The sequence below is a fragment of the Tupaia chinensis genome, unplaced genomic scaffold, assembly GCF_000334495.1.
Source record: "Tupaia chinensis unplaced genomic scaffold, TupChi_1.0 Scaffold139389_1, whole genome shotgun sequence".
Taxonomy (NCBI): Eukaryota; Metazoa; Chordata; class Mammalia; order Scandentia; family Tupaiidae; genus Tupaia; species Tupaia belangeri.
The window spans coordinates 34408-53790 of NW_006199275.1; the positions used below are offsets into that span (position 1 = coordinate 34408).

General features: G+C 45.4%; 1 protein-coding gene across 1 annotated transcript in view; it reads right to left on the reverse strand.

Annotated features, from left to right (window-relative positions):
- Window positions 1–19383, reverse strand: part of KAT2B (lysine acetyltransferase 2B) — a gene marked incomplete at its 3' end in the record, with an annotated part of 88227 nt that overhangs the window by 34393 nt on the left and 34451 nt on the right. Inside the window, exons 7-9 of the mRNA XM_006161870.2 lie at window positions 14270–14376; window positions 5092–5217; window positions 2648–2784 (exon numbers count right to left, since the gene is read on the reverse strand). Of these exons, the coding sequence (XP_006161932.2) occupies window positions 2648–2784; window positions 5092–5217; window positions 14270–14376 (370 nt within the window). The remainder of the gene's footprint in view (window positions 1–2647; window positions 2785–5091; window positions 5218–14269; window positions 14377–19383) is intronic.

A 19383-nucleotide genomic window follows, 5' to 3' on the forward strand; every position in this document is an offset into this window, starting at 1 on the left:
ACACACCCCTGCAAGAAAAAAAAAAAAAGTATCTCTTTCAGGGAAAATAAAATATATAGGGGCCAGCAGGTGGCACGGAGGTTAGGTGCTGGACACTGACATGGCCGACCACAGTTCGAGTCCTGAACCTGGCAGTGCCCTTTCCCACTTGCTCTCTCTCTCTGTCTCTCTCTGATAAGTACACTGTGCACCCTACAGCAAAAGAAAAAAAATAATAATAAATTAAATTAAATAAATATTTTTAAGAAGAAAATACTAAACAAACAACAGGTCAGACTTGGCCTGTGGGTTACCAATTGCCAAGCCCTGATGTAGAGAAATCCCATCCAGCTGCCCTTGGGATGAAGATGCCAAATTCTCACTACAGGCCCAGTAGCAGCAGCCATCCTCATGACAGTCACCCCTGTTCAGAGGATGGTCTCCTTTCCAAAGGATTTCCTGTTGACCTACACTCGACACCCCGGCAGCTCACCTGTGTGCCCTCCTATTTAGGCCAGTGTGTGGTAAATGCTCAACAAACAGCTCTCCAGGGAAGAAACGCCCTCACTGGTAGCGCTTGCTCATCTCATGGATCTACAGGGGCTGTCTGGGGGACCACGTGTCATTAAGGCCAACTTCAAGCTGTCAACTTATATAACAAACAACTCATGAATTTCTGAAAATTCAACAATTTTCCTAAGTCAGGACACATTGAGCAGTTGCAACACATTAAAGTCTATTCCAAAATGTTTTTGCAATGTGTGATTGCATCCCCACTTTACAGATGAAAAAAAAATAAGCTCAGCGAATCTATCAAGTTACTAAATCTCTCAAGGACACATGTACGAAAGATACCGGAGTCTGAAGTCCCCACAGACTGGATGTCTAGACGGAAAGAGAACAATGTCATGGTAGGACCTTTCTATTACCATATTTCAGTTCTCTGAATTGTCCTCAGTATCAGAAGATAAACAGAAAAAAATATGAAAAGTTAAAAACTGATAATCTAGCAGGTACACCCTAAAAATAAAAAAGATATTTGCAAAATAATCGCTAAACTCTCTCCACTTCTCAGGCACTGTCAGAAATGTCTCAAACAACATCTCCCTGGATGCAACCTAACGAGCTTACAGCAGTCCTTTCACCAAAATGTCCTACTAGAATCAAATCATTATAACTACAGACTGATTAAATAGAGGGATTTTATACAAGACTAACAGCTAAGAATGGCACTGTTGCAGAAGACCGAAGAGGGACCAGAGAATTGTTTTAAATTAAAGGAGACTAAAGGATGAAGAAATAAGAACTAAATGCAATATGGATCCTTAAGTGATCCTTCAACAGCAGCAACAAATGTTATAAAAGATATATTTTGGAAACATGAGGAATTTAGACATAGGTTGCAATTTTTTTTTTTTTGAGAGGTTTTCGCTATAGGGCACGTGCGCTCGCCAGACAGACAGAGACATAGAGACAGAAAGCGAGAAATCACCCCCCAGGGGGGATGGTCACGCCGCAATCCCTTCTCCTCCATTCTCTCGGGATCTTGGGCACGCACGCACACGCGCCCGGCGTGAGATTTAAGCAACCGGGTCCGAGACGCGAACCGTGGTCGACTATGTGGGAGTCTAGCGACATAGCCATTACGCTAACTGCTGGTTCCCGACATAGGTTGCATATTAAGCCAGAGGTCAGAAAACCTTTTTGTAAAGGGTCACATAATAAATATTTCATGTTCTCACGCCACACCTTCCCCGTCTCAGTTATTCGAATTTGCTGTTATACATGGTAGACAAAATGTTTCAGGATCGCTGTATTAACTAAATCAGCCAGTGGGGCAGACTTGGTTTGGAAGCTAGTTTGGCAACCCACTGTGTTAGAAAATACTGTAACCTTGTTAAGTTTCCTAAGAGTGATAACTGCATTGTAGCTATGTAAGAGGAGAGTCTTTTTAAATGAGATACATTGTGAAAATGTTTAGGGATACAGTGTTATAACATCTGTTTGTAAGTGTGAAATAGTTCCACATGGTGAGAGACAGAGAAGGAAGGAGAGAAAGCAAATGTGGCTGAATGTTAACAATCACGGGATCTAGGTGACTGATATTTGTTTGCTTGTGTGTGTTTGTTTTTTGCTATGGGGCACATGAGCTTGCCAGAGAAAGAGACCGAGCAACCCAGAGAGGGAAAGTGAGAAATAACTCCCGGGGAATAGCGATGCCACAATCCCTTCTCCTCCATCTTCTCAGGATTTCGGGCACACACACACAGGTGCCCTGCACGTTTTTCAAGTCACCAAGTCCAGGCCTCAAACTGCACAGCTGGCCATGAGGGATCCAGTGCCTTAACTACCATGCCATCTGCTGGCCCAAGAGTCTATGGATCTTTATCAATGAATTTTCAAAACATTTACGAGGGTTTGAAATTCTTCAGGATAATCAATTACGGTGGAAGATGCCTTCAATAATATGAGATTATCAGTATGTAGCCCTGGGTGTGATATTCGACAAGAAGAAGCACCTGCCCTGTCCACTCCTACCACCAGATTAAAAGCAAATCTGGGTAGCAGAACTAGCTAACTCTCAGTGTCACCACCCCCATAGACAGCTAGAGTAGCCAGAAGAGCAGAAAGGGTCTACCAGTTGGCTGCCCACGTCGACCCTGCTGACCTCTGGTCCCAGCATGGCTGCAGGGTCTGTGATGGTAGACATAACCTCGTTGATTAATTCCATCGGAATATCCCCCATAACTCGGGGTTTCTTGGCCTCCTCCACAACATGGGAGTCATTCATTTTCCTTTTTTCTCCTATTAGGATCAAAATAAAAGGCAAACAATTAACAGATAATACATGTCAGCTAATCCAACTAATCTATCTTGCTTTCTTTCTTTCTTTCTTTCTTTCTTTCTTTCTTTCTTTCTTTCTTTCTTTCTTTCTTTTTCGTTCTTAAAGAGAGAGGTTTTTTTCCTTATAGGGTGTGTGTACTCACTGGAGAGACAGAGACAGAAAGCAAGAAATCCCCCCCCAGGGGGGATGGCTATGCCACAATCCCTTCTCCATTCTCCTCTCGGGATCTTGGGCACGCTCGCACACGTACCCGGCGTGAGTTTAAGCCACCGGGTCCGGGACTCAAACCGCGGTCAACTACATAGGAGTCCAGCAGTGTAGCCATTATGCCATCTGCTGGTCCCAATCCAACTAATTTTCTAATAGCGTTGATGGGTATAGAGATTAGCAGTGCCTTACCAGAGGACGGGGTGGCTGTGGGAGGTGGAAAAGAGAGGAGAAGGTTACAATCACCACCAAGTGCAGAGCCACTGTGAGTATTTTCTAGATACAGCAAGTATTAAGACATGTGTTTCTTCATTTGCAAATGTGAAGGGCAAGTCTAGTTATTGCTGGTTAGTATCATCTCTAATATGGTCTCTCTGTGGTCAAAGTTCATGATCCTAATACCAAACACCACTAACAGCAAAAAGTAAAAACTCCTGAAATTTACTCTATGGCTTAAAATCAGAACAAAATTTGAGGCCGGCAGGTGGCATGGTGGTTAAGGCACTGGACTCCCACATGGTCGACTGCATTTCAAGTCCCGGACCTGGCGGCTCGATTCACTGCTCTCTCTCTCTCTCTCTCTCTCTCTCTCACACACACACACACACACACACACACTCACACACACTCATACACTCTATTATAAATAAATATTCTTAAATTTAATAAAATAAAAACAATTTTTTTTGTAAATGTGCAGCCTTTTTAAAAAGATTAAGTTGCTGGGAACCAGCAGTTAGCGTAATGGCTATGTAGCTGGACTCCCACGTAGTCGACCGCGGTTCGTGTCCCAGACCTGGTGGCTTAAAACTCACAGTTTTGTTTTGTTTTGTTTTGTTTTTGAAGAGAGGTTTTTGCTATAGCACATGTACACTCGCCAGAAAGACAGAGACAGAGAGACAGAAAGCAAGAGATCACCTCCCCCCACCCCAGGGGGATGGCCACGCCGCAATCCCTTCTCCTCCATTCTCCTCTCGGGACCTTGGGCACACACGCACACGTGCCACTGGGTCTGGGACTTGAACTATGGCCAATTACGTGGGCATCCAGTGACATAACCAGTGCGCCACCTGCTGGTCCAAAATGAGTATTTTCGGTAACCTCTACACATCCATTAGCTCACGTTTGTTGATCACGGTTTTCGAGTCTAGATCTTTACTGATGTTTTCTCTGCTTGATCTAGGAATTACTCAGAGATGTTCGTGCAAACCTCTGACCACTGGTCGCTGAGATTATTGCTCCTTGCAGTCCTACTAAGTCCCCCTCCACAGATACACACATACCCATACCTGTGTGAATATGTGTATATGTACGCATATACATGTCTATGTACTTTATTTATTTATTTAGTTGGTCACAAGGCGTGTGTGCTTACCGGAGAGGAGAGAAACAGAGAGGTACAGAGAGAAAGTCTAAAGCCCAACCCAAAGTGACTTCCAGCCATTGCAGTCCTGGATATGTACTCTCTCTAGTGGGTCCAACTTGGCTTTCAGTCCTTCTAAGATAGTGGAGCTCTTGAGACAAACACCGCCCTCTGGGGGCCAGCAGGTGGCGTGGTGGCTAAGGGCTCTGGACTCCTACATGGCCGACCATGGTTCGGGTCTTGGACCTGGCAACTTGCTTTCTCACTTTCTCTCTCTCTCTCTCTCTCTCTCTCTCACACTCTGTCCCGCTCTGGTCAAATTAAAAATAAATAAATAAATAGTTAAATAAAATAATTAATATGTGACCATTTTCTAAAAAAAAAAAAAAAAAAAAGGCAGCCCTCTTGGGACCAGCAGATGGTGTAATGGTTATGTTGCTTGACCCCCACGCAGTCAACCATGGTTTGAGTCCTGGACCCAGCAGCTTAAAACTCACACTGGGCATGTGTGCCCAAAATCCCAAAAGGGGAATGGAGGAGAAGGGATTGTGGCAAAGCCATCCCCTGGGGGATGGTGTCTCACTTTCTGTCTCTGTCTCTCTGTCTCTCCCATGAGTACACGTGCCCTATCGCAAAAACCTCTCTTTAAAGAAAAAAAAGAATCACACCACTCTCTCTCCATCTTTTAAGAACTTACCTGGGCTTGCCTCAAGCCCAGAAGAGGCTTTGCAAACAGGACTTGTACTCCCTCCATTTGGCTGTTCCAAGGAAGACGAGTTTGAATTGTATGAAATCGTCCCAGCCACAGGAGGCGGGCTGATAACTGCCCCGAGGGAAGGAAAAGATGCCATTAGGTTACTACTGTCCTAGGCAACCAGGAAACAAGCATAGTGGAGACCATCCCACTCCTGCCCAACACCACACAGAAGCCATCTTCAACATAAACGTCACAAAGCAAAAAAAAGGGGGGGCATTAGGTGGCATGGTAGTTAAGGTACTAGACACTCCCACGTGGCCAACCACGGTTTGAGTCCCAGACCTGGTGGCTTGCTTTCTCACTTTCCCTCTCTCTTCCTCTGTGTCTTTCTCTAGTCACATTAAAATAAGTGAATGAATAAATTAAATAAATAATTCTTTTTTAAAAAGAACACACAGAGCATCAGGATAACAAAGAGTAATAGATTATAACTCGAGTAAAATTTTAAAAGTGAGTCTATATTGATATAATAAGTGAGGAGAAGGCAAAGCTCTTTCTCATAGAAGAATGGCAACATAAAAGAGGAAATGATGTAATTCATTAAAAATTCACCATCTGACGAGTATTGGATAATAACTGATTGGGGGGGTGGCAGGTGGCATGGTGGTTAAGGATGCTGGCCTCCCACATGGCTGACCGGGGGTCAAGTCTCAGACCAGGTGGCTTTCTCTCTCTCTCTGGTCAAATTAAAATAAATAAAGTTAGATAAAATAATTCTTTTTTAAAAATAAATAACTGATTCAGGGAAGATCGTTTCTGCAGGTGCAATGTCATTTCGATGAAGACAGGGTATTTGCACAGTCTCAAAGTATGTCCTTGCTAACGCAGTCTTTGATTATGGGACCAGAGTTGGCACAGTGATAATGCCCATGGGCCTCAGAGGAAGGGTCCCTGTCCCGGGCTACCCCCAGGACACGACGAGTGTGCCGTGACCTGAGAAATCAGGCCAGCTGAGGCGGGGTCAGACCGTGCTGTGGCGGCCCTGCTGGAGTGCCTGCATCTCTGTCTCACTTTCTCTCTGTCTCTGTCTCTTTCATGGAACAAATTAATAAACTTTTAAAAAGTGCTTTTTGATTACAAGAGGAAAAGTGATGACATTACGACACTGGAGAAAGCTGGTGAAAAACGCCTAAGAGAACGAGCTGACATGATACACTTCCTGATGTGAGGGGAAATTGCCACCAACCACTATAAATTTTTCAATTGTTTTCTTCTCTTTTTTTGAGAGATTTTTGCTACAGGGCGTGCGTGCTCACTGGTGAGACAGAGGTTAAAAGACAGAAAGTGAGAAATCACCCCCCAGAGGGGAGGGCCACGCTGCAATCTCTTCTCCTCCATTCTCCTCTTGGGAGTTCGGGCACACACGCACAAATGCGCACCTGGTATGAGTTCAAGCCACCGGGTCCGGGATTCAAACCACAGTCAACTACATGGGAGTCCAGTGACATAACCATTACACCAACTGCTGGTCCCCAGGGTTCACTTTTTAAATGTTTTATTTATTTCTATCTTAATTTAGCTAGACTATTTAAAAACTGCTTATTTATTTACTTCTGCCATGATTGAGAATTGGAGAGAGAGAGAAAGGTTGTATCCCTAACAGAGCCCTGATACCACGACCCACCCCCAGCCTTCAGCCCGCCCAGATCGTGGGCACTTGCCCAGAGTACTCGGAGAGAGCATCGGACTCGAACCAGGGATGTTTTTATGTGAATTGCCTCACAAAGAATCACATTTTGCCACTATGCCACCCTTCTTCCAAGATTCAGTTTTCAATTTTCCATTGCAAGTGAAGACCAGAAAACACTTTTTTCCCAAAATGCTCTTTAAGGCAAAACCAACTGACACATTTGGTTATCACTGTTGCTTGCTGGTTTCCAGGTGATAACCCTGGCTTAAGTGTCTCTACATCAAACATGGCCTTCCAAAACAATAGATCTTGGAGCCAGAGGAATAAAGAAACAAATAAATAGCAAAGAATAACCTTGACAAGTGGCTGAAGAAGAAAATCAGTTTTATTTTGTTCTTGCCAAATCCATTCAGTCTTCAGATGTGGCGGAGGCCACAGTTACTTGAAACTTGTTAGGCAGATCAAGGCGATCAAAAGGAAATTGAATTCCAGATAGAAATGGACCTGTGCCACCAGACCATTGGGTAACATATAAATATAAAGGTTATAAATATGTATATTAAGATTATACTTGGAACGCTCTTCTTGCACTGTTGTCTAAAATTCTTTGAAGTGACATCTGCTCACAGCGAGGCAGCCATCTGCGGGCAGATGTTTTCAGCGAGATCGTGTAGATTTCATTGTATTATAAATACAATTGAATAATTTATTTTTTGTTGTGTGATGCCTTTGTTATTCTTTCTTTTTCCATTTAGTAAGATCAAGCATAGTTAGACACTCAATTTCGTATGGGTGCAACCATTGTCGTTTGAAAAAGAACAATTATTTTATTTCTTTATTTGCCTGCCAGTGACTTTTGACGGTCACTGTTCAGTGTTTGTCCTAGAAGAAAAGAGAGGAGTGGCTTGCAAATGTCTTCGATTGTTGCTCATTCTCTCTTAAACATGCTACGGTGAAACATTATAATGGATATTATGAAGCTCTCGATAGTTTTAGTCCACTAAAGCATTATGAAACTGAAAATTCAACAGGACGTTTTGGAAAACTGGATTGAATGAACTTTGTGTAAAATAATTCTTTTTTAAAAATAAATAACTGATTCAGGGAAGATCGTTTCTGCAGGTGCAATGTCATTTCGATGAAGACCGGGTATTTGAACAGTCTCAAAGTATGTCCTTGCTAACGCAGTCTTTGATTATGGGACCAGAGTTGGCACAGTGATAATGCCCATGGGCCTCAGAGGAAGGGTCCCTGTCCCGGGCTACCCCCAGGACACGACGAGTGTGCCGTGACCTGAGAAATCAGGCCAGCTGAGGCGGGGTCAGACCGTGCTGTGGCGGCCCTGCTGGAGTGCCTGCATCTCTGTCTCACTTTCTCTCTGTCTCTGTCTCTTTCATGGAACAAATTAATAAACTTTTAAAAAGTGCTTTTTGATTACAAGAGGAAAAGTGATAACATTACGACACTGGAGAAAGCTGGTGAAAAACGCCTAAGAGAACGAGCTGACATGATACACTTCCTGATGTGAGGGGAAATTGCCACCAACCACTATAAATTTTTCAATTGTTTTCTTCTCTTTTTTTGAGAGATTTTTGCTACAGGGCGTGCGTGCTCACTGGTGAGACAGAGGTTAAAAGACAGAAAGTGAGAAATCACCCCCCAGAGGGGAGGGCCACGCTGCAATCTCTTCTCCTCCATTCTCCTCTTGGGAGTTCGGGCACACACGCACACGCGCCCGGCATGAGTTTCAAGCCGCAGGGTCCAGGACTTGAACCATGGTCGGCCATGTGGGAGTCGAGCGACATAAGCACTATGCCATCTGCTGGTCCCATGTTTTTGTCTTTACCCATGACGGAGTGTGTGCATGCACACATGATGATGAGCATAGCTTACCCACACACACACACACGCATGAGAGCTAGGACATGCCCACAGGACATGGTCACACACACCCCTCCTCCAGTTCTCCAGTCCCTCGGCTCTCGGGCACCTGCACCTGTGCCTGGAGGTCTCCGGCTGACTAGGTCAGGGACTCGAACCACAGATGCCATGTGGGATCTGGCGTCTCCTGAGAGTGCATGACTACTGCACCGCTGAGCCAGCCCTGTAACCATATTACTGAAACAAGAGACAAGAGCAGACATCTATAAACTAGATGACAACTTTAAAAACATATCTATGATGTTCATGAGACAGTGCATGACTGTGCGTGAGAGAGACCACGACCTTGACGGGGTCTTGTCATGCTGTGACCTTCCCCCGGCCCTCCACAGCTGGCAGGGTCTTGGGCATGTGCACACGCTGTGCCCGGGGTGTTTGCAGTCTGACTCGGGATCCAGACCCCCAGTGGCCATGTGGCCTCCAGCACTGCAGTTCAGTACACGGCTGCCTGCACGACTGAGGCTGGGCAAGGCAACAGTATGTACTGAGATTAAATTTGCTGGGGCCGGCAGGTGGCATGGTGGGTAAGGGTGCTGAATTCCCACATGGCTGACTGATGTTCAAGCCTCAGACCTGGCCACTAGCCTTCTCACTTTCCCTCTCTGTCTCTCTCTCTCTTTCACTCTGTCCCTCTCTGGTCATATTAAAATAAGTAAGTAAAAAAATAAAGTTAACTAAAATAATTCTTTAAACAAAAATGTCAAATTTGCTGACCTGAATTATATTATTTAGGGCTGGCAGTTGGCATGGTGAGTGAGGGTGCTGGACTCTCACAAGGCAGACTGTGGTTCAAGTCCTGACCCTGGTGGCTTGCTTTGACCTCACTCACTCTCTGTCTTTCAAATTAAAAAAAAAATAAATGATGATAATAAAGTTAAATAAAAATAATTCTTTTGAAAAAATAAATAATAACATATAACAGTTGTACATATGTGTGAGGTCAATGTGATTTTTCGGTATAAGAATACAATGTGTATTGATTAAGTGAAGGCCATCCATATACCCGCCACTCCCAATTTGTCATTATTTTGCATTGGGACAGATTGTGTTTGTGTCAGAGAATGTTCATGGCCCTGAGAGAAGGCGACTGAAATCAGGGCTGATTTCACTTTCCAAATTTCAACTAATCTGGGAGAAATAATAGGGAGTGAAGTGGGCAGACGTGGGGGGTGTGGAAGGAGGAATAACACAAGTAGGCAAAACCGACAATCTGGGTTCAGGCCATAAATATACATTTCTTTACCCCATTCTTTTAACTTTTCTGTAAGTTTGACAGTATTTCCAGATAAAAAGTTTTGTTTTGTTTTGTTTTTTAAAGCCACTGCACCAGGGAGGTTTCGGATTTGCTGGTCGTGCTATGCTGTGTAGCTGACGAGCTGAGGGGTGCTGTGTGAACGTTCCCGGTACCACTGGTCACATGCAGGACACAGGATGGCCGAGGAGACACCTGCCCCCCGAGAACGCACTCTCAGTTTCACCGTAACCACAGGTCAGTTTGCAGAGGACATTCCTAGCAGCCAAGAAGGTGTTGAAATAAGCAAACTGAGCAACAGGGAGCCCCTAAGCCACTTGGAACTGAATGACTCTTGGTATGTGAAAGGTCAGAATGTACTAGAGTGGCAGGCTGTACGATTTTTCCTCCAGCATTCCTGGCTTCTGAATTGGTATATGGAGTGATTCTGAACCAAGGCGGGGTGCTGGTCGTTCAGAAGACATGTGAGGATCTTGCACAACTTCAGAGCCATCATCATGAATGTCATTCCTCACAGTAGGATGGGTGTGCCGACATGCCAATTAAGTAGATGATTATACCTTCTTCCCCCCACAAGAGCACACTGCAATTACAGCAGAACAGGAAAACCAGCCAACTTCTGACAGCTTCAGGTAATACTAAAGGCTCAATCTGATGTACCCAAGTGACGAGAGTAGCCACAGCACTGAACGTGAGACCCCCTACAGGGTCAACAGCAACATCTCTGCCTTCTCCATCCTCTGCTGTGATAGGGAACAAGGTGGCCGGGGCCCGCCCATGGCCTGGTGGTTAAGGAGGCTGGATCCCACATCACTACCTGGTTTGAATTCCAGGCCCGGTGACTTCAAAAACACGGCAGGTATGTATGTGTGCATGCCCCAAGTACTAACGAGACAGAGAAATGGAGAGGAGACTGCAGTGTGATCATGCCCCATTAGGGGGTAGAGAAATGGAGAGGGGACTGCAGTGTGATCATGCCCCATTAGGGGGTGCTTTCTCCCGTCTCTCTTTGTGGGGAGCACAACCTTCTGGAAAACAAGTAAAAGGAGACAAGCAGTAGCACAGAGATTAAGGAGGCTGGAACCCACATAACCAAATGCACAGCCAGCAGAAGCACAGAGATTGAGGAGGCTGGAACCCACATAACCAAATGCACAGTTCAACCCCGAGACCCAGTGACGTCAGAAACATGCCAGGCATGCGTGTGCATGTCCAAAATCCCGTGAGGAGAATGGAGCAGAAGGGACTGGGGCATGGCCACCCTCCCCTCAGGGGTGATTTCTCAGGACAGAGAAGTCCTCCTGAAGAGAACCGAGATGACTATGCTCAATGGCACTGGAGTCCCCCCGCCTGCAGGAGGACACTGCCCTGGCTCGTCACCCGTTCTTTCCCCGAGCGCACACGGCACGTCAGCCATGCCCAGCACGGCAGAGCAATGCAGCCCGGAGCTCCAGCACCAGACACAGCGTAGGACTCAGGAATCAGACTTGCAAAACCTGATTCCACCACTCAGGAATCCTGGTCTTGGGCAACTTGTTGCTCTTTCCTGAGTTGTTTTTTTTTTTTTTTTTTTTAAATAATTCCAATTTCCCAGGGTTTATAAGAAAGCTTTATGTGATGAAGCAAACGTCACAGGCAAGCACTTAATAAAGGGATCGATTATTATCATTCTTGTGGCAAAACTGGATCTCTGACCAGCAAGGAGTTGCCTTCATCCCAGAGAAAGACGTACAGGAAAATGAGGCTAGGACACCATGACGCAAACGTCATGTGACACAGAAGGGTCCCAACGCTGCCGCATACCTGAATCATCCAGGGAGCTCTAAAGAGTCAGTGTCCCTGCCACACCCTCGGCCAATCGCACACGCTACTGGGATGACACTCAGAAATGAGTCTGTTTCAAATCTCCGCAAGGGAGTCCACTGTGCAGCCATGCTTGAGAACCAAAGACAGGTACCTTCAAGGGTCTGTGAAAGTCTGGAAGGAAAGAGATCCAGCCCTTGCTACTGGTATGAGAAGAGAAAGGCAAGCGTGCGTGATAGAGATGCCCTCTGAAAGCTGGGGAGATCAGGACGGCGCTAAAGTGACCAGCAAGTCAGGGACACCATGCAGAGGGCATGCCCAGGCACTGCAGAGACAGCGTCCAGTGGATACGAACTGCCCAGGCCTCGGGGGAGCACATCACAGCTGACAGGCCACAAAGCACAGTGGGCTTTGGACCAGAGATACATAACAATGATTGGGACAGAACCCAGACCAGTGGTTGCCAGGGCTGGGGCGAGACAATGAACACATGAAAGCACAGGGCATCTGTCCGGAGTGACATGACTGCCCTACATTTTGATGGGCGTGATGGCTAACCAAGTACATGATTCATCAAAACTCACTAACAATGAGGAACTTGATTGTGTGTAAATTAGAACTCAAAAAAATGGTTATTTCATTTTATTCATCATTCATCATTATCATTTTTCTTTTTTGAGAGATTTTTGCCATAGGGTGCATGTGCTTGCCAGAGAGACAGAGAGAAACAGAGAGACGGAAAGTGAGAAATCACCCACCCAAGGGGATGGCCACATCACAATCCCTTCTCCTCCATTCTCATCAGGATTTAGGACACACACACATGCACCCAGGGTGAGTTTTAAGCTGCTGGGTCTGGGACTCGAACCATGGCCGACTACGTGGGAGTCCAGCAACGTAACCATTACACCATCATTACACTATCTGCTGGTCCCCATCATTATCATTTTTTAAAATCTGACCAGAGAGAGACCAAAAGTGAGAGGAGGAGGAGGGAGGGAAAGGAGAAAGCAAGCCACCAGGTCCAGGACTCGAACCACAGACTTGACACATCATAGGATACACAGATCCTTCTTAAACCACTTAAACCATGTGGGAGTCCAGCACCCCAACCACCACACAACCTGCTGGCCCCACCTCAAAAAATGTTTAAAGCAAGAGTGAAATGACCTTTGTGGGAAGCAACATTCGCAACCCTCCATATTACACATTGAGCTAGAATTCCTTGAAAAACTCCTAACGTCAACATTCTGCAGTCTCATTCCCCACAGCCAGGCACAAATTTCTGCTTGGGCATTTCTTACCCAATTTGCTCACTGAGTCTTTCTAACGTCAAAGGCATAAATTCAGATCCTCTTTCTGGAATCACTGTAACCCCTTCCTCATAAAATGCCAACCGATGCCACTGGCTGACTCAAGGCACTGGCGGGCAGCCTGGACCACGCTGGGAAGTACCTGACAGTCTCGGACCCAGGGCTGCCCCCTTCCACTCACCCACCCACCTTGGGAACTTGACTGCGAGACAGACATCAGGGGCCGGCAGGTGGCACAGTGGTTAAGGGCACTGGACTCCCACATGGCTGACCGCAGTTTGATTCCTGTCACATATTCCCTCTGGAATAATGAAGAAAAAGAAATTGTATTGTGCGACTAAGCAAACCCTGAAGTTCTTGCTGTTTCCACTATTCGGTTGGCACTGCTCTCATCATTAACAGACTCAGCTGTAAAATTCGGGTTGGCACCTGCTTTCTCCTCATTAACAGGGATGCAGATGCAAAAACTGCCAACGTGTTTGCTGCTTTGCTGGCTCTGGTCTTCAATATCCTACTTAGAAATGAGGACTAAATGCAGGATGAGCTGCAAGAAACACTTCAGGTTGGCCTCTGATTTACACACAAAGAAATTTACCTGTTTGGATTCCTAGCTGGCTGGTTCTGGAAGAGGCTGACAGAAAATCCTGATCCCAGATGGGAGAGTTTTGACTGTAAACTTCTTCTTCTAACATGGACAGAAACCTAGATGCAAGAGCAAAAGCAATAGTAAAATTAAAAAAATAAAATAAAATAAAATCCACTCACCCACCCACCTTGGGAACTTGACTGCGAGACAGACATCAGGGGCCGGCAGGTGGCACAGTGGTTAAGGGCACTGGACTCCCACATGGCTGACCGCAGTTTGATTCCTGTCACATATTCCCTCTGGAATAATGAAGAAAAAGAAATTGTATTGTGCGACTAAGCAAACCCTGAAGTTCTTGCTGTTTCCACTATTCGGTTGGCACTGCTCTCATCATTAACAGACTCAGCTGTAAAATTCGGGTTGGCACCTGCTTTCTCCTCATTAACAGGGATGCAGATGCAAAAACTGCCAACGTGTTTGCTGCTTTGCTGGCTCTGGTCTTCAATGTCCTACTTAGAAATGAGGACTAAATGCAGGATGAGCTGCAAGAAACACTTCAGGTTGGCCTCTGATTTACACACAAAGAAATTTACCTGTTTGGATTCCTAGCTGGCTGGTTCTGGAAGAGGCTGACAGAAAATCCTGATCCCAGATGGGAGAGTTTTGACTGTAAACTTCTTCTTCTAACATGGACAGAAACCTAGATGCAAGAGCAAAAGCAATAGTAAAATTAAAAAAATAAAATAAAATAAAAAAAAAGAAAAGCCCTCACCATCTATGGCAATCACCAGAACATCGGTATTTCACCCTTTCTCCACAGCCAGATAAAAACTTCTGCTTTGGCACTTCTTACCAAAACTCTCCATCAAGTCTTCCTAATGTCAAAGGCATAACTCAGACCCTCTTTCTGGAGTCACTGTAACTCAAGAAGGCACCTGTCTTCCAAGCTCACAAAACACCACTGGATGTCACCAGCTGACTCGAGACAAGGGCAAGGATGTGTGGCCCCCTGGGAATTATCTGCCATCTTGCGACCCACGGCTGCCCTCTTCCACTCGCCCACCTCATCCCTGGGAGGAACCAGCATCAACAGAGACGCGTCGTCCTGAGGGAGTCCCAGTACAAGAGCAGCCCTCCAGGCTGCTGTGATGCCTGTTGAGGACCACGATAAACATCGCTAGTAATTATTCAGGGCGTTCTTTGTGCTTGTACTGCTAAGAATTCCTGATGAAATCTTCCCATCAACCCTACAAGGCACTGCGGATATTTTATTTTGATTTGTCACACACACACATAGCTCTTTCTGCACAAGAGGCAGTATTGTAAGTGGTTGATTTATACTAATTCATCTCACCTTCATAACGACACTCAAAGATAGAATCCATTGCTATCCCCATTTCACAGAGGAGGTGAAAACCAGTCCAGATTCCCACCACTTCTAAATGGTGGGGCCAAGATTGAAACCAGAGGTTAATTACTGCACTAACTTCCCATCATGTAATTAACCAAATGGATCTGAAGTTTGGGGGGCCCCCAAAATCACCTGGAGATCTTGTTAGAAATACAGATAGATACCCAGGCCCCACCTCGGCATCCTAAATAGAGAAAAAAACAGGCATATCTAAAAGTAGTTTAGAGTCTGAGGATCTGGGGGTAGACTTTGTTGTCTTTGTTTCTCTCTGAAACAAATTTTCATCAACATGTGCTTTTCTAACTTTAAGGACAAAATACACATGCTAAAGTTCTTTTTCTTTTCTTTTCTTCTTTTTTTTTTTTTTGAGAGATTATTGCTAGAGGGCATGTGTGCTTGCCGGAGAGACAGAGAGAGAGAGAGACAGAGAGACAGAAAGCAAGAAATCACGCCCTGGGGGGATGGCCACACCGAAGTCCCTTCTCCCCCATTCTCTCATGATTTTTGTTATGCACGTAAATGTGATCAATTTGAGTTTCAAGTCCCAGGTCCAGGACTCAAACCATAATCAACCACATGGGAGTCCAGCACCTTAACCACTACACCACCTGCTGGCCCCAAACTTTTTCTTTTAATTGCCAGAGGACATGTGCACCCACCAGAGAAAGACAGAGAGACAAAGAGGGAGGAAGCACACCTCCATGAGGTGGGCTCACACCGCAATCCCTCCCTCTCCCTTTCTACATCCTGTCAGGAGGTTTGGCCTGCATGCACGAGCACCCACAATTCAAATCACAGTTGGCCAAGTGGGATCAAGCTCCTTTAATCACCAAGTTTAAAAAAAAAAAAAAAAAAAAAAGCTGGTAAATACTGGGGAGATCTCCAAAAAGTTCATCGAAATACATACGAAAAAATTGTGCATGGATATTGACTTTCTGCAACAAAACACACTCTGACTTTAATTCTATGTTCCATGAACTTTCTGAAGTTCCCTCATAGGTAGATATGGAGGAAGACATAAGGCCAAGTGGAAGAACAGGAAGATAAGAATATAAACCCTGAAAATGCATATGGGAGTCACAGGGACCTCCCCGGTCACTCCGAGACAGTGGTCAGGATGAAATCGTGCCCCAACTTCAGTTTGTGCGATTCTGCTGCCCAAACAGCAGGCCTGTATCCCCGACAGCCTCGAATGTTGTCATAGTCAATGAAAAGAGGCTTAAAGGAGAGGTGGGTGGTAGCTTTACCCTGCCATTAGTAACAGAGAAGCGAAGACAGCGGCATCGATTTCCTAACTCGTCAGCGTAAGCACGCCAGAAACACAGGTTGAAGGAACAAAACACACTATAATTAGCAAATATCTGCAAGAAGCCAAGTGAATGTGCTATGGAGGAAACTGTTACTATGCAAGATCAAAATTCCCTTCAAGCACCATAACAGGCGTGTGTTAGGGGAAGGGAGCCTCTTTGACCCTTGTCCCTTGACTTAGAAATGGAATGACAATTGGGACCAGCAGGCGGCATGGTGGTTAAGGGCGCTGGACTCCCACATGGCCAACCACAGTTCGAGTCCTGGACCTGGTAGTTTGCTTTCTCACTTTCCATCTCTCTCATTCTTTCTCACTCTGACTCTCTCTGGCCAAATTTAAATACATAAATAAATTATATTAAATAATTCTTAAAAAAAAAAAAAGAAACAGAATGACAATTATCATCTGAAAATATAAAACACTACTTATGTGGCAAACACAATAGAGAAATAAACATGAAAATTGCTTTCATCTCTAAAAATAGGAGCACAGGTCAGTTAAAAGGTAGCCACTGAAATACAGGAGCATGCCCAGAAGTCAGAGCTCGTGGGCCAGCAGGAGGCGTGGTGCTGAAGTCGGCCAGATCCCACGTGGCCAAGTGCAGAATTGTCTTTCCTGAGATGCAAATTAGGAATTCAATAATAGAATCTTATAAAAATCTGTTTCTCGGACCAGTAGTTAGCGTAATGGCTATGTTGCTGGACTCCCACGTAGTTGACCGTGGTTCAAGTCCCAGACCCGGCAGCTTAAACTCACGCTGGGCGCGTGTGCGTGCGTGCCCAAGATCCCGAGAGGAGAATGGAGAATAAGGGATTGCGGCGTGGCCATTCCCCCTCGGGGAGTGATTTCTCACTTTCTAGCTCTCTGTCTCTCTCTGTCTTTCTGGTGAGCGCACGTGCCCAATAGCGAAAACCTCTCCAAAAAATAAAAATACCTGTTTCTCAAATAAAAGTCCCAGACCCTGCAACTTGAAAACACACCAGGTGCATGTGCCTAAGTGCCCAAAATCTCGAGAGGGAAACAGAGAAAGGATTGGTACTTCCTCACTTTCTCCTCTGTGTCTCTCCAGAAAAAAAGAAGAAAAAGAAAAAGAAAAAAAGACTCTCTCCAGAAAAAAAGAAGAAAAAGTAAAAGAAGAAAAGAAAAAGGAAAAAAAGAGAAAATCTTGGACTAGCAGATGGCATAATGCAGTTAGCGTAATGACATAATGGTTACATCACTGGACTCCCACGTAGTCTACTGCAGTTTGAGTCCCAGACCCAGTGGCTTAAACTCACATTGGGCGCGTGTGCATACGTGCCCAAGATCCAGAGAGGAGAATGGAGGAGAAGGGATTGCAGCGTGGTCATCCCCCTGGGGGAGTGATTTCTCATTTTCTCTATGTCTCTGCCTTTCTGGCAAGTGCTAGCACCCTATAGTAAAAACCTCTCTAAAAATAAAAAAGAAAAGAAAAAGAAAAAAAGAAAAGAGAAAAACAATCCGTTGCTATTATTATTTTGTACCTATCGTATTTACTTATTCTTTTGTCAGAAGGCATGTGTATGGGGGGAAGCACCCTCCCCCGTCAAGTATGGTCATGCTACAATCCCCTCTCCTCCATCTTCCCCTCCTTCTGGGATTTTAGGCACCCACACACATGTGCCTGGCATGTTCCTCAAGTCGCCATTTCCAGGACTCAAACTGCTTGGTCAGCCATGAGGGATCCAGCTCTCCTAACCACCAGACCATGGTGCCAGCCCTGGATCTATGTTAATTTTAAGGATTAAAACTTCCTAGGGCCAACAGATGGCACAGTGGTTACATCACTGGACTCCCACATGGCCAACCACAGTTCAAGTCCCCGACCCAGTGGCTTGAAACTCACATCAGCCATGTGTGCATGCGTGTCCAAGATCCCAGGAGGAAAATGGAAGAGAAGGGATTGCTGCACGGCTATCTCCCTCAGGGGGTGATTTCTCACTTCCTCTCTCTCTCTCCAGGGAGTGTACATGCTCTGAGGCAAAAACCTCTAAAGAAAAAAAAAAAAAAACCTATCTTTTCTGAGATGCAAATTAGTAATTCAATAATAGAATCTTAATTAAAAAAAAAAGTCTCGAATAAAACAAGTTTTACCAATCTCTGATTAAAGAATATACCTTTTGTTCTACTCTCTCTATCAGCAGTTCTCGGTAAGGTAGGGAAGCAAGGCAATATCACACACCTAAAGAAAGAGCCTTTTCAAATCCCACCTCCAACCTCCCACCAAGTGCTGGTGACGGAGCGGAATGACAACCACACAACGAACTGCCTCAATCACGTCTCGGTATCGCTGCTCCACGAGAACTCATTAACTACACCTCACTTCCTCCCACCAACAGCCAGTTGGTTTACATTTTTGCTTCTTAGCATTAAAAATGCAATTCTGGGGCTGCTCGTTGACAGCTGGATCACACATAACTGACCACAGTTCAAATCCCAGCTCCCACGGCTTGAAAAATACACTGGGCGCGTGTCTGTCCATGCCTAAAATCTGGATGAGGAAATGGAGGAGACAGGACAGGAGTGTGATGACATCCCATTGGGCAGTGCTTAATCCCCCCAACACACACGCTTTTGCACGCATCCCCACCGGCAAAATTTAAAAACAGATACTGCCTTTCAAGGCTAACGACGCGGCACTACAAGTTCCTGTTTCTTGGACACATTTCCTTCTGCTGAAAATATTAAAATGATTATTTATGTCTTAGACCTCTATCAGTACAAAGAAACAAAAAGCACAAGGAACTGGGTCTAAAGGTGCAAAGATCATGATGAGGTGGAGACCTAGGCCACCCAGCCCCCCTCTCGTGGTCTGGTTTCCACAGACCAAGGGGGCAGGCTGACCACGGCAGCAGCAGGGGTGTTTCACCGGTGCTGGGACAGGGCTAGGGGAAAGGCCACTTGGATGCTCCTGCAGCTCTTCCGCAGAGATAGGAACTTCATCTTCACATTCTTCCCAGCATCCTCAG